At 42.3% G+C, this 16,027-nt stretch overlaps 1 protein-coding gene across 3 annotated transcripts in view; it reads left to right on the forward strand.

Annotated features, from left to right (window-relative positions):
* The window catches only part of CHN2 (chimerin 2), a 285,188-nt gene extending 282,927 nt beyond the window's left edge, over positions 1-2,261 (forward strand). For all 3 annotated transcript variants that reach the window (XM_057504615.1, XM_036897399.2, XM_057504616.1), the window contains one exon: positions 481-2,261. In XM_057504615.1, coding sequence (XP_057360598.1) covers positions 481-652 — 172 coding nt within the window. In that variant the 3' untranslated portion in view covers positions 653-2,261. The remainder of the gene's footprint in view (positions 1-480) is intronic.
* The last annotated feature ends 13,766 nt before the right edge of the window (positions 2,262-16,027 follow it).

Genomic DNA, 16,027 nt, shown 5'->3' on the forward strand with positions numbered 1-16,027 from the left:
GCCTTTCTCCTCTGGTTCTAGCCCTGCCAGCAGATAGGGAATGTGCCTCAGCTTCTCTGCTTCCAGCATACAGACCAGTAGGGAAGCAACAAGAGGGAAAAAGGACTTCCATGCAGTCTAGACTGAAATCTGTGTACATTATGGGCCAGCTAACAATCTGCTGCCCCTTCAAGCCAATAGTCTCTAAGTGACATTTCCACATTTAATTAGGAAGGGCTGACATTCTAATTTTAAAGATTGTGTCTGTACCAGATTCACTTAGTAATTCACTTCTGGCTGAAGGCAATGTCAACAATCTGAAAAGAGAAAAAAAAAATCAGAAAATTACACTTTTAAAAATACTTTTCTGCAGTTCTTGTTCTCCATTTTCCTTTGCAATTTCCCAAACCAGAGAAGTTCTTGGGGGGCATCTGTACATAAGCAGTATGTAAATTCTCTACAGGTCTATCTAATGTCTCTGCGTATATGTTTGTTTTTCAGGGTGACTATGAATGAAAAGGACAATTTCATGAATGCTGAAAATCTGGGGATTGTGTTTGGGCCCACCCTGATGAGGTCCCCTGAGGACAGCACCCTCACCACCCTCCATGACATGCGGTACCAAAAGCTGATCGTGCAGATTTTAATAGAAAATGAAGATGTTTTGTTTTAATCCACCAGGAAAATGAGCTGAATGGCCCCAGTCCCGTCTACATTGATAAGGCTAAAGGAATAAAAACATTTCTTACACTTGACGTGTTTTCCAAGCAAGTGACAGAATTTCCTGGACCACTGCGGATCGCCAAGTGCACTACTGTGTCTCGTAGACACTGGCCTCCTCCACGTGAGAAGAGCAAGGATGAGAGCGTGAGAAAGGCCCTCGCCTTGGGGCTCTGCCGTGCCTCCCGTGTGTCTGTTTTGTTGAAAGAGTGATTAATAAATCTTTAACTTATTAAAAAAACAATGTAGACCTTTAAACTTCCATCTTATCAGTAATAAAAGGGAACTTAATCCATAGAGGTACTTGATATAATTCTACATTTTCCATTTACAAAAAGAAGACAATTCTCTATGTTAAATGTTAAATGGAACTTATATTGTAAAATGTATTTTTATTTTAGCTGCAAGAATGTTCCTTTATTTTAGCAAATAGAACTCAATGCAGTGCATTGATTATCTCCCTGTGTCCTTGTCCTGCCTTCTTGCTGTGACCCCTGAAAAAGTTTACCATGAATGCAGTATTATCTTGACATACCTCTGTCCTTATCAGTGCTTTGCAATGAAATTTCACCTACCACCTGTGTCCCTGCTTTGGATAGTTTTTGCTGTTAAGCACTGGCATTTGGCTGTCATACAATATATGTTTATAGCAATTGTAGAATGGTCTGAAATATCCACAAATTTTCTTTCCATAAAAAGTTTTGAAATCCCAAATTATGTTTTGGAATTATGGTCATAGTCTTTCCATATCATGTGTGTATATCCCAGAATGTGTAGAATTTGATTGTTTTTAAGAAAATGATTTGGGAACACTTGTACCTGGGCCATGTAAAAAGTTGGCACTTTTCCTCTTTGCCTTTCAGGCAAGAACTCAGAACCCACCCACAAGTTGTATTTTTGCCGCATTTTTGTATTTATGAAAAATGAATCTGCAGAATAATTGTTGATTTTTTTCATTTTTGTTTCGCAAACAAGCCTATTTTTAAAAGAAAGAATGACCAAGATTGGTTTTTACAAATATTTGTTCCTCCTTGATAAAAGCATCTCTGTATGGATAATAATTTAATATGATTTTATTGCCATAGTTCCATTTTATTGGTTATGTTTATCTTAGCGTGAGCTTTTCACACCAAGATTTCTATATTTTGTAACATAGGTAAACTATTTAAAACATCAAACACTGTAAATCTAGATTTTTCTTCTTAAATCCACCTATGATGATTGTCTGAATGATTCATGTAATTTTTCACTAGTCTTGTGTTGGAGTGACCGGAAGAGAATGACTGTGTGGTAAGTGGGCAGAAAGGAGGAGGACGGTGCAGTTGCTGTCCCAGAAAGTTTCGAAGGCCACTCGATGGACTCCACTGACACACACGGGTCAGAACGGTTCTGCTGTTAGCATTCCTCCCAACTGTACAGATTGGTTTGTTGTAGCTTATGTACTTCTTGATACTGTCAAAAATTATCTGGAAATGGTTTTATTTTGTGAAGTGAATCATACTTTGTAATTTATGATAGTGTAAATGGAAGGAAAAGCATTAAATGTATTAAATTCTTCTGTCTATCATATTGGAGTAGGTGAAGGAATTTGGTGGTGGGGAGTGGAGGGTGGGGATATTCAAAATGTTGTTCCCAGATGGATTTGGGCAATAAGGTTTCTGTCATCACCAAAACACAATGAAGAAACCAGAAACATCCCACCAAGTCCCCATCTGCTACTCCACACCCCCCTCCAGCTTCCTCCTGCAGAGCCCACTTGAGATTAGGATTCTAATGCTCCACCTTCACTTTCTGTGAGACCCGTTGCATTTATGTGCTTCATTGAGAGATGTGCTGTTTAGAGCAAGCCACCCTGGGCCACTGCAGGAGAGCAGAACAAGTGTTTCAGAGCCAGAAAGACTCAAGTCAGATCCCAGGTCTGCCTGTTATCAGCTGTGTTGACCGTTGGGAATGAGTTTGCTCATCTGAAAACGGGGGAAAATATTCTGATTGTGATTATCTTTGGTGAAATGATGATCCAAGCAGTTATTTCTTATTATTATTATTTTATTTTAAGAGTGATGGCTTAGAAAGGGAAAGGATATGCCATGGGGGTGGGAAGGAAGATTCATGAGAAGAAACGGGTTTGTCCCGGGTTAAATCCAAGCCAGGGAATAATAAGGGCTATTGTAACAGTGCTCTGTAATGCGTAGTGAGTTTCACTTGACTCCTTTTCTCAAATGTGATCCTAACACTTGATCCCCCCTACCTTGCATTAGTCTGAAGCCTGCTCACCCATGCCTGCTCCCTCACCATCTGGTAGCCTGACATGGCTCCTCTTACCTGGCTTGAAATGCCTGCCATTGAAATAACTCTAATAGTAAGACCTGAAAGGAAGCAGCATTGTTTCCAGAAACCCCACCGTTAATCAGGTTGTGAGAGTGGGACAGAGGTGAGTGGGAGAAGACAGTTGTGAGCACAGGAGGAGACCCCTTTTCTTTCTCCTTTCACATAAATGGGCACCTGGTCTCCACAGCTGGGAGGGGGGCTGGTGCAGAATGCCCAGGATCGCAGCCTAGAAGGGCAGGTGGAGGGGCGACAAGGAGAGCATAAGAAAGCAACATACCAAATAGTTAAAGTACTGCCTGGGCCTGTCCTGATTCCTACGAAAATACAACCCAGTTCGCTTACAAATTCCCAGGACCTATCAATCCCCAAATTTATAGTCGGTGTTTTGGTTTTAAAAATGTAATGTTCATTAATCTTCAACAAATAGTTATCAAGGATTTATCAATGGAACAGACACTGGGAATACTTAGAGGCAAGGAAGAAGCTTACCTCGTGGGAAGAAGTAAATAAATTTAGTCTGGCTGGAGAGAGAACGCTGGCCATGTTAAGGATTTTGGACTCTAACATCAGGGGAATGAGTGCCACTCGTTTTTTTAAATAAACTCCATTTCAAAATAGTTCTATATTTATAGAAAAGTTGCAAAGTTGCTCCAGAGAATTTCCATGTTCTCCTCACCCACTTTCTCCTAATGTTAACATCTTATATAACCACGGTACATTAATCAAAACTTTAGGTTTCATGGGTTTGCCACTAATATCTTTTTCAGTTCTGGGATACAATCCAGAACAGCACCCTGCATTTAGCATGAATGGGTTTTAAGGAAACGATGACACAATCTAGCCTACATTTCTTAAAAGATGTACGAGACTGTGAGTGCTTCAGAGAACATGTGGGTATGAAGGTAGTTGGAATACAGGCAGGGAGTCGGTTAGGTGTTCACATTCTCACATACTGAGGTGATGTCACCTGGATCAGGCGGTGGCCAGGCAGACATCAACAGACAGCACTAACTTATATTTAGGAGGCAACGTTGGAAAAAGTTTGGTTATAGATTAAAAAGTCCAGGATGACTCCCAGGTTGCTTAATGGGACAATTGGATATTTACTGAAATAAACACAAAAAGAGCAGCTAAGCATTCTTGAGGAGGGATGGAAAAAGTAAAAGATGATGAGGTCCATTTGGACATGATGAAATGAAAATACGTGTTAAGTTTCCAAGTGGAGACATTGCATGAGTAATTACATTAACAGACCAACCTGGAGATACAGATTCAGAGGTGACCTACCAGAGGTAACAACTGAAACCATGGGGTTAACTAAGAGTACCCAGGGACAGAGAACAGAGAAATGCAGGAGAGCCCCGATTCAGAGTTCTCTGAAGCACCAACATTCCAGAGAGGGAAAGAGAAAGAGGAGAGGGCAAGTGAGATGGGTTTTAATGTAAGAAAACAGAGGGTCTCATGAGTATGTTCAGAAAAACTCTTTCCCCTGCTTTCAGATTTGTTTCACAATGTTTCAGTCCATTTCTTTGTTCCACATAGATTTATTTTGTTACATGCAAGGCCCCATGTTAGACCCTGTGCCTTGGAGGAGTTTGCTTAGTTAGATGGTTTGCAAATAAACCAGTGTCATTTTTCTTTTCTGAGTTGAAAAGATGTTATCATACTCAAGGACCTCCTTCCCTGCCTTCCTACTGCAGCGTGTACCTACTTGTAAGCCAGGAGTTACCACAAGTACCGCGATTATGTATACATCTGGCTCCCACAGAAGTACGAACTCCTTGAGAGCAAGAACCGTGGGACCATGTGCGAGTCGGGCACACTCCTGCTCATGCCGCAAGTCTCAACTCAAGGTTTGCCTCCCTACTGAGACTTTCCCTGGCTTCCCCAGGCAGAGAACACAGTAGGTGGCAGCTGCGGTTCAAACTCTCAGAGGCTGCACAGGACCTCAGACCAAGTTCCCCATGGGCCTTTCTCCCGCAATCACAGAACCAACTCTATCTTTAATATAATATTGTCTAAACTGTAAGCTTTATGAGGGCAGGAATCTGGTCTGCTCTGTTGACTGCTCCACGGCAGCGCCTAGCTGGCACTGTGCCTAGCATACAATAGGTACTCAAACCTTTCCTAAAGTAATGGTATAATCCTACATATACTCCAATGTTGTATAATATTTTGGTGCTGTGGAGGAGGGGGAGGTTCTAGAAGGAGGAGAATCTGAAAAAGCATACTGTCTCTTGTCCACCACGTGGAGTTCTACCCGGGACTGAAAGCCTGCAGTTACTCAAGCTTCCTTGGAACTAGTTATCTGTAACTCACTTTAGCTTCACCATAGTCTTTGTCCTCCTATTTTGTAGGAATAATGAAGCCTCAAAATAATTTCAGTTTGGAGAATCTGAAGATCTACATCTCTAATTCAGCTGCAGGTCACACAGCAAGCGGTGGCTTTCTCTGAAGGATCCAGGGCACTGTGATCATGAGGAAGTCAGGAGCTGAGTGCTAACAATCTCCGTGTTTGAATCTGGGTTCTAGCATTTTCCTGAAAGTGTAAGTTAGGAAAAATTACTTATTAAGCTTCAGTTGAACTAATATCAGTACCTATTCCACGAAGTTAGTGTAAGGCTTAAGATAATCTACATGTTGTGCTGTGCTCCGCGTAGTATTTGGGACGCAGAGTAAGCATGCAAATGCTTGTCTAAAAACTCAGCAGCTTAAGGAAACTTATGAGAATGCTTAGACCATTAGTGTCCTTCCTTCACAGTTATAAGGCATCCTGACTTACTGCTGCCTAGCAAATTAGAGAGTTATGGTAATTTCAGTAGTTTACTGCCGGGTGAGTTCTTGAAGCCCAGCCATACCTGTCCCAGGATGTGATTTGGTGCAAAGGCAGCAAGTAGCCCTACAAAAGTACCGGGTTCTCAGGCACGCGACCTAGCTTGGTCACAGCTCAAGGCTTTTAACATTTCTGAGCTTCAAGTTTCTCTCCTTTGAAAAGTGAAAATTAATGCCTGCCTCCCTGCTCGACCCACCAACCTCACGGCGTTATCGCGGAGGCCGGGTGGCGTGGGAGCAGGTGGGCAGGGGCCGTCACACGCCACCACACCCCCTCCAGCTTCTGCCTCCTGCTCCCCGAGTGCTCTCCCCGGAGCCCCTCCCGGCTCCCCGCAGCTTCTGCTTGCTGGGCTTCTCAGTTGCCGGCCCAGTGCACCACTCCTTCCTTGTTAAACCCCTCTCTTCCTTGGCTGCTGGGACCCCACCTTCTGACTCGCCCTCCACAGCTGGGGCTCGCCCTACTTTCTCCGCGGGCAATCACATCCACTCTGGCTCCAAATGCTATTTGTCAGCAGCTCCAGATGAACCCTAAGATTGAGTAAACTCCCCAGTGCCCTGTAACAGATCCCTTCTGCTTAAACCAGTTAGCATGTGATCTCTTGCCCACAGCCAAGGACCCTGATGAGTATACCTATGACTCCACCACTCAGCTCTTTAAACTGTTCCATCTGTCATATTTACATTACATCAAAACAATTTAAAAATTCAGAATAAGTTAAAGGCCTTGACCCCACCCTCCTTTCTTCTTTCCACATTTCTTCTCACTTTTTATGCTCTTACTATATATGTTCAATATATACCATGTTTCATAAAAATGTATCATACTCTACATTATCACTATCAACTTAATTTTTCTGGATATAGTATTTTTGAAAGGTGTCCATATGGACACATATAGAACTTCATCCATTTTAACTTCATTTTAACTGTTCTGAAAAATTATATATTAAGTTATTTGTCACTTCAACCAGTGGCAGATATTTAGATTGTTTCCTTCTTTTCGGTAGAAAACAGCGTTTCCATGAACATGTTAAAGTCTGCACATGCTAGAAGTGGAATTGCCTTATGAACAACACACACCATCAGCTTTGCTAGATAGTTTCCAAAGTGGCTACCAATTGGCACTCTCATCAGCAGTGTTTGAAAGTTCCTGTTTCTGCATATCTTTGTCAACACTTGTCATTACCTAACAACTGTTTTTGCTAATCTGTTGGTGTAATAATATCATATCTTTTTGTTTTAACTTGTATTTCCTTGATTACCATTATGTGTTCATGGCCATTTAATTGTCTCTTTTATGAACTGGTCATTCATAATTTTTACCATTTCTTTACTGAGTTCTTTCTCTACGTCAATTGATTTGTTGAAGTTCTTTACAAATTACAAACTATTTCCTTATCAGTCACGTGTTCCATATATATATATATCTTCTCCCAGTATAATTGAACAATCTTTTCCCTTATAGTTTGTGTTTTATATATAACTTATTTACAAAATTCATCCTAACATCCAAAACATACAGATATTTTATTTTATGTAAAAATATCCAAGTTACACTTTTCACAGTAATGTCTGGAATTATGGTGCAAGTTAGGAATTTTTTTTTCCATATAAGTAACAAATTATCCTAGCACCGTTTTTTGACTCGAGCTGTGCTGTCCAATATGATGGCCACTAACCTTCCAAAGGACCAGCCGTGACTTCTGTCTGTGCTCAAATCACCCAACCCAGGTTGGGTCCTTTGCACAGCGTCTAAGCCATCCTGGGGTCCCACTCAACCCTCAGTAATGCTGTACCTCTTCTACGCCATTGGTGGAGAGCAGCTCATTCCCAACACAGCCCACTCCATTTACCTTTAACATGAATCAGGTATCTTTCTCCAAGTCTCCAAACTCTAGAGGACACACATCAAACTCTCACAAGGGTTCTGTGAAACCCCCCAAGCTTTGGCTTCCCTTCATCAAAGAGCACTGCCACAGTACTTAGAAAATTCTCTCTCTAAAAAGAAATCCTATCAAGGTTCTGGCTCACTCCTCTATTTCCCCTTATATATACCCTCAAGGTGGCTTGTAAACTAAGGATCAAAAACATTGCTTTCATACTCTCTTAGCATTCTGTGCACAGTTGGGCTATCATCTATTGTTCTCAGTGTTTGAGGCCTTGGCTGAAACTTGGTGACAAGGAGTAAAGTCTAATACAAAATTCTGTTACATTTATTTTTAAGAATAGGCTATATTACTTTATATATATGTGTGTGTGTGTGTAAGCAATGTAATATATAATATATACATTATTTTAAATATAATGAGAAAAAAGTAGGGTTTTGAAAATAAATATTTAGGTGTTCAAAATAGACTAGCTACAGAAAATGAGCAGAAGTGTAAATTCACCTGATTATTAACTGTTGATGAAGGCTATCAGATCACTCAATTTGTTCCAAAATTCACCATTTCAGAAAAACTGAAAAATAATATAATGCCTGTCATAGTGGATTTGTTGAATCATTCACACTACTGCCACATAATTGATATTATTCAATCATTAAAATGATTGTTTTTATATTTACTGATTTGGAAAAGCTCACAATGTGTTGACTTGGAAATGTTTCTTAATATTGAATAATGACACAATGTGCTGATTGTATCCCTATACTTATTTTTAAAAGCACTATCCAGTGTTTCTCGTTCATGCAACATGAAGGATTAGGCTAACACTGTCATCCTTGACTCCTCCATTTATCTTACACACCGCCAGCAGAATATCAACAAAGCTTATTGTCTTTACTTCAGAATATATTCACAAACTTACCACTTTCATGAACTCCACTGCTACCACCCTGATCCAAGTTGCTGTTGTTTCTCACTGAATGCCTGTAACAGCCTCCTAAATCAGCTCCTTCCTTCTGCCCTTGCCTGATCCCTGAGATATAATGAGCCATAAGAAATACATATTTGGTCACTCAGATGACCAAATAGCTATTTCCCAGGTATATTTGGTCTTCATCCACAGTTTCTGAAAACACTTCAGAGCCTTAAAGGTGAAGTGTTGTCTTTTCATGTTAATGAGAGAATTTGGGCCCCCACCCAAGGGTGGGGGTTAGAGGTTGAATAAGCCAATGGCCAATAATTTAACCAATCATGACTATGCAATGAAGCCCTCACAAAAAAACATGAGAACAGCATCTCTCTCTCATACATCCTTCTTCTGTGCTGGAGAGAGCTTCCACACTTGGGAACCAGAAAGCTTCCATGTGACACCAAGTCAGGCTCCAAGTTCCTTGAGGATAGAAGTTCCTTTATTTGGGACTTTGTCCTATGTATCTCTTCATCTGGCTGTAACCTGTATCCTTTACAGTATCCTTTATTAAGCTGGTAAATGAAGTGTTTTCCTGAATTCTGTGAGCTGCTCCAGCAAATTGATCGAACCTAAGGGGGAGGTTATGGGAACCTCCAATCTATAGCCAGTTGGTCATAAGCACAGGTAACAGCCTAGGGCTTACAACTGGTGTATGGAGTTGGGAGTAGAGGGAAGTCTTATAGGACAGAGCCCTTAACCTGGGAAATCTGATGTTGTCTCCAGGCAGACAACATCAAAATTGAGTTGAGTTCTTGGACACCTTACTAGTTTTCAAGAATCGCTTGGTGTTGTGTGTTCCCTTCCATACACATATACACACATTGGAAGTCGATCTGGGAATCTGAAAGAATTTATATTACTGCTGTGTAATAAAAAACACATCTGGTGTCAGAAGTGGGATTTGATGGGCAAGCTGAGGCTAATGGAAATATGTAGTTTTTGAAGAGAAAGAAGATAGGAGATAAGGTACATCTGATGCCTGAATGGCTACCCAGTCACCCCTGGTATGAAGCAGCAGCTGTGCTGCAATCAGTTACTAAAGATAAAAGTTACTAGTGGAATTTAGAAATGGCAATGGATACAACTCCTATAGAAATGGCAGTGGATACAACTCCTAGGAAATTGGCTCATTAGATATGTAAGGAAGTACAAAAAAAATAAAAAGCAGGCTAAATATACCTTGGTTATTGTTATCTGTAAGAGCCAAGATGAAAATAAAAGAAAGCACAGGTCAGGGCTTGATGCAGAACCAAGCTTGGATTTGGGTTCATCTGAGCTTCAGCCATTGGCCTCAAAGCCACCAAGAAAGGGAAAATTTTTGCCAGAATAACAGGAAGTACCTCTAAGACCTCTGGTCACCAAGAAGACAGTTAATGTAGGGGGAGATAAATATCAGGAAATGACTTAAACTGGAGATACAGTGTAAAGGAACTGGCTCGTTCTGTGGATCAGTATCACCAACTTCCTGAAGAACCTTTACTAAAAGGGATTGTGAGAGTAACCACTTTAGGTACTGTGTCTGTTTATGAATGCTTCAGAGTGCAAGAACATGCTTGGGCTAATGCAAGACCCACAGCTCACTACTGAATAATCACAGATAGCTATACATGACCCAGACACAAGGGAAGTTATTCTTGAAGGAACAGCCAACTGCGATGTCTGTTTATCCTGACCAGCTGCCCCTATAAATGCCAAGGGGAACACCCTAGATGAAGCAGCTGATATGCTTCATATGCAAGCTATGTGGGATTGGCTTTATGATGACTGAGATATTCACCCACTGAATATTCCTGTTACACAGGTTATAGTGAATACTGTGATTAAGGGGGTCCCCATTACATGGGCACCCCATGTAACTTAACTACTACAAAATCAAACAACAGTTCAAGGAGCCTGATCAGATTTGTTATCTCAGCTTCCCCAAATGGGTCTTATTAATACCAAGAACATAAAAGTAATTAAGAAAATAGGGAAGGGCAAAGTAAAGAGTCAAGGAATTCAACCCAGCAGAATGGAAGTCTTAAGATGGTTACTGAAAAATGGGATGAATAAAGCAGACATTGATGGGGTTGAAACAAAGGTGTTAATACAGCATTACCAGAGATGGGTGGGCCAATGGGACCACTTGTTGTTCCTCCAACATTACAGAGACCCAAACAAGTCTTCTCTATTTACCCCAGTATGGAGTAATTTTAAAAGCCTGAAGGCTAAGATTACAATGAGAAACCTGACCAGGAACCCTGGGACAGTAGTCAGGCAGGTTAATCAAGTAGAAGATTGAAGATTGACAAAAGAGCCTGGATCTTCTGGCCATGCCCCCAGCCAGGGACCTAAGGCCACTTGCACATATATGGGTAAAATGACCAGAGGGAGGAGAAGAAACATTCCTGAACACCTTGATACGGGAGACCAATACACTGTGATTCCAAAACCTGTTGGCAAAGTCTTAACTGGGGCCAAGGTTAGATTGGAAGGATATGGAGAGGCAAGTGTTGATGGGATTAAGGTGAAAGTTTGGATGAAAATCGGGGTATTTGAATAGATTTTGTATGAGATGGTTGCATCTCCTTTACCTTAATGTATTATTGGAATGGATATTATGTCTGACTGGCAATTGCTTTCTCTACCTAATACGTAAGTCCACCTCAGGCTGGTTTTAATTGGGTATGCTAAATGGGAATTGCTAGAACTGCCCAGGTCTACACAGGTGGCTAACTTGAAGCAATATAGAATACCTGGTGGACAAAAAGAGATTACTACTTTAATTAGTGACATACTGGGAGCTAGAGTGCTGGGGCCCAAAAATTCTCTGTATGATAGTCCTATGCAGCCTGTGAAAAAGGTGATGGCTCATGGAGACTAACAGTTCTATTGGGGCTCAAATAAAGTTGTACTGCCCACAGCCTTAGCAGTTTCAGACATGGTCTCAACCATACAGGAAATACAGCAGGCTGAAGGAGGCTGCCAATCAGTGACTGACCTTGAAAATGCTTTCTTCCTTTCTTCTCTGTCTTGATTTCTAAAAAAAGCCAACCCCAGTTTTCCTTCACATGGGAAGGATCCCAGTTTACTTTTACTGGTCTGCCACAGGGTTATCTGAACTCACCAGCTTATTGTCACCACTTGATCAGGAGGCATTTGGACTTGATGAAAGTCTCAGTGTAATAATACACTGTATTGACAGTATGATAATATCAGGAACAGAAGAGCAGGCTGGGACTGATTTAAACATGATAGTGACACTCATGACCAACCAGGGCTGGTTAATAAATCCAGCCAAGGTCCAAGGGCTGCTCACACAGTGAGATTCTTAGGAATAACATGGGCAGTAGTCACCCGGGATATTCCACAAGTGACTAAAAATTAACAGCTATCACTTACCCACCCCTAGAACAAAACAAACACAGCATTTGATTTATCTATTTGGATTCCAGAGAATGCATAGTCCACACCTGGGTATATTGTTAGCTCCCATTTATAAGACTACACAAAAGAAAGCTATATTTGAGTGAAGACCTCAAAAAGCAAGTCACATCTGAATTACAAGACAGTAGTGCACTTAACACCTCAGACATGATTTTGGAAGTGTCTGCCGTCTGTACCCATGCAGACTGGAGCTTGTGACAAAAGTCCATGCGTGTTGGGATTTTGGACTAGAAAACTCCCAGATGCTGCTGCCCAGTACACATCATTTGAGAGACAATTATCAGCATGTTATTAGGCATTAACTGAGACAGGCTCAATAACTGAAGGACTAAAATAATCTTGAAACCTGAGATACCATAATGCCATGGGGGATGTCAGAGAAGCACTCTAATAAGGAAGGCAGTGCCCAGAAGAGTTCTACAATAAATGGAAATGGTCCATACAGGAGCAGGCTGTGAGGGAAGGCAAGGAAGCTCACACTGTATCCACAAGCAGGTAGCCTCTTTTCCTCCAGGACCAACCCTGGAGCCCCTGGTGAGCTGCCAGAGCTGAATGCCACATGGGCTGTGCCCTAGGAACAGCTCTCAGCTGAACAACAAAGAGCTGCTTGATTCACGAATGAAAGTTCCAAGGTGAATGGACAGCATCCTGTTTTGGAAAGCTGCTATGTTAAGACCAGTAGATGGCAAGACTCTGGCTAAAGACGGTAAGAACAAATCAGCTCAGCAGGCTGAACTGCATGGAATTGAACAATGATAAAAGTCCCTATGTTTGGATTTTACTGACTTGTAGGCTGTAGCCTAGCTGTATGGTCAGGTATGTGGGCAATGGAAAGCTGGACTATTAAAGGGATGCCCATGTGGGGCGTAGGCCTATGGAAATCACTCTGGGAATTTAAGGAGCACATTAAATTAGGAAATGTCAATGCCCATCAGAAAAAAAACCCTTCCAGGGTCAGAAAGGGATTGGAATCACCAAGTGGACCTCTTGGTGCATTCCCTTCAAGTGGCCACATGGGTCCGTGAAATGAATGGACGTCGGGCTGGTCATGCAGCAATGGCACAGGTGGGCTGAATCTAGACATATTCCTCTTGCACTCTTTGAGGCACAGAATGCCAACAAGAACTGTTCGATGTGTCAGCAAGAGAGACAAAGACTGTAGTTGCCTATGGAGAAAATTCCTGGGGGAAGCACATAGCTGGCAAGTAGATTACATTGGACCAATGCCAGTAGCCCCTGGAGGCTATAAATGGGTCCTAACTGAAATAGACACTTACTCTGGACTAGGCTTTGCATACCCAGTGGTACAGGCAAATACTCAAAATACCATTAAAAGACTGGAACAGAAGATACTCTACCAATTTGGACCACCAAATTACATCTCTTCCGACCAAGGGACACACTTTACAGCCCATGGTGTCCACCAGTGGACCAGGAGACCTCACATCAGATGGACACACCATGTTGCATATCATCCTCAAAGCAATGGTTTAATAGAAAATTGGAATGGGCAGTTGAAACATTTGCTGTCTAAAACAGAGGAAGATGAAGGCAGAGTGGGCTGACTTACACACCTTCAAGAGTGTGTGCCTACACTTAACATGGGGGTCTAAGGGAGAGTCCCCATTGGATAGATTCCTCCACTTTTCCAGGGGATGTGGGGAAAAGGGGGTGGGGAAGGATGCTAGTGTGGCTATACAGTTCTTCCCTACATCACCACAACTTTCTTTCTTCCTACCCAATGCAATGGTCCCAGGACCTGGTGCATCTGCGGGTGCCAGGAGGGAAGATTACTAAGCAAGAAACTGAAACCTTACCCTTAAACCTTTATGTCAGAATTCCTAAGGGCCTGAGGGGGTGGATTGTGCCTTCACCCTGTCTGGCCAGGTTGGGCTTACAGGGACCACAGTTATGCTGCCTAGAGATCGGGACAGCTGGCTAGCTCTGCTCCTGTGTAACCCTACCTTACATGAGTGGGAGTGGACTGAAGGGAGGCACTTGCTAGACCAGTAATGCTGCCAGCAATCTGGACCAGCACAGTAGCCGAACCTGATGTCCCTTCCACAGGGGAAAAACTCTGGCTAAAGATAAATGACAAATGGAGAGAAGGAGAAATTATAGCTGAGGGTAAAGAGATGAGTAAGTGTGTTATGCAGCAAGCAAAATCTAGCATGTTACTAATATGAGAGAGGCTCAGAGCAAGAGAGCATTATTATCTCTTAACAAAAGCAGACCAGATGCCCAGAACAGTGAAACTACATGTTTTCCAAGACCACCTCTGCTTTCAGAACCTGACACAGCTGAATGGCAGCCTGCAAACCAGAGTTACATCACTCTGGGAGAAACTCCGGTCATAAGATACATTGTTGAACTAAACCAGCTGTTAATGACTAAATGGCACTCAGCCAATGTGCCAGTTTGTTTTAACTCCTATTTTCAGGCTATATCTACTACAAAGGATACCATCTGGGGAGGGATTTCCAGGAATAGTTTCCTGCTGGGACTTCAAATTGTGTGGTGTATGCTTCCAAGCAGGCTGACCACTGTGTAACTATACATCTTGATGATCAAATGCTTAGAAAGGTCCCTGGCTCTAATGGGCAAAATACAATGGCAGCGTGCCCCATGTGCCACAGCGTGATATGCACATCCATCATCCTTGTTTGTGTGGATGCAGACCTATTAGGCAAAATAAGGGAAAACAGCAGATCCCTAATGGGATTAAAGCAGTGGATATCACATGGTGGATCTTAGTTCCCCTGGGGAACAGCCCCACCCTGAGACAAGTGAGCCTGTGGGAACCCTTGTGGCATACTCAAACTAAATTGCATCTAAGTATAATCACTACTCATCTAAAACTTATATGGGGGGGGCCAACATTCTGGGGTACATAACATGTATCTTAACTGCACCCCGGCCATTAATACACAATGGTGACAACATGCGTTGAGGATTAAACAACACTGGCCCAGGAGACAGAAAAGGGCCTTACGGGAGATAGGTGCTGGTCTAGGTGTCCCAGGCCATGCTGAATTTGCTTTTAATGAGGAGTTTCATTCAGAAGAAGACATTTATTAACTGGAATAGGCAGATTAGAGGGAGTTCTCTTCCAGGAAGAAGGCAAAGGATGGGAGTCAGCCTGGAAAGGTAATGAGGCTTTAGCAAAGTGGGTCAGGCAGACTCAACAAAGAATGCTGGGTAATGCTGGAGTCCCACTTTGGGACAGAGTCTGCACTCTGATCCAACAGGGTCTTTTGACTATCTTCATGCAAATAGAAGCTGAAGTGGCCATGGGACAGTGGCCCTCAATCCTAGCTGCTGAGCCTCAAGGAACACACCTATGGGAATTTATGGCCCTCCAAACTTACGGAAGTTCTCCAGGGGCACATGTAATTTACCTGGATGTACTACGACTGCTCTCACACCCAGAATAGCTAGAAATAAAACATATCCTGTACAGTTAGTAGGGATAGGAATGATTCTGAATACTACCCATGTCCTCCCCATAAGAGGGCGGCAGGCCCTGATACATAACAACACACAAGGACACCAGCCTCAGTGCGAGCCTGTGAGCTGGGGTGGAGTGGCTGGCTTTGTCCCCAGTTATGTGGAACCCAGAATTAACTGAATCATGGCCACTTGTAAAACCCCTGTCCTTAATAATATCTTGTATATGGGCGGGGGTAGATTCTGTTGGGAAGGCAAAGTGAACAGCTCTATGATTCTCACTGGTTTCTTCTGTAGCCACACTGAGTTGCACCACTACCAGACTTTGTGGGATACATTGTAACATTGGCTTCCTGGGAAAGATGCAACTACCTCATTGTGGGTAAAATTGTAGTATTTTCAGAATTTCTCACCTGGCTTTAGTACATCTGCATATCAA

This window comes from Manis pentadactyla, chromosome 7, assembly GCF_030020395.1.
Source record: "Manis pentadactyla isolate mManPen7 chromosome 7, mManPen7.hap1, whole genome shotgun sequence".
Taxonomy (NCBI): Eukaryota; Metazoa; Chordata; class Mammalia; order Pholidota; family Manidae; genus Manis; species Manis pentadactyla.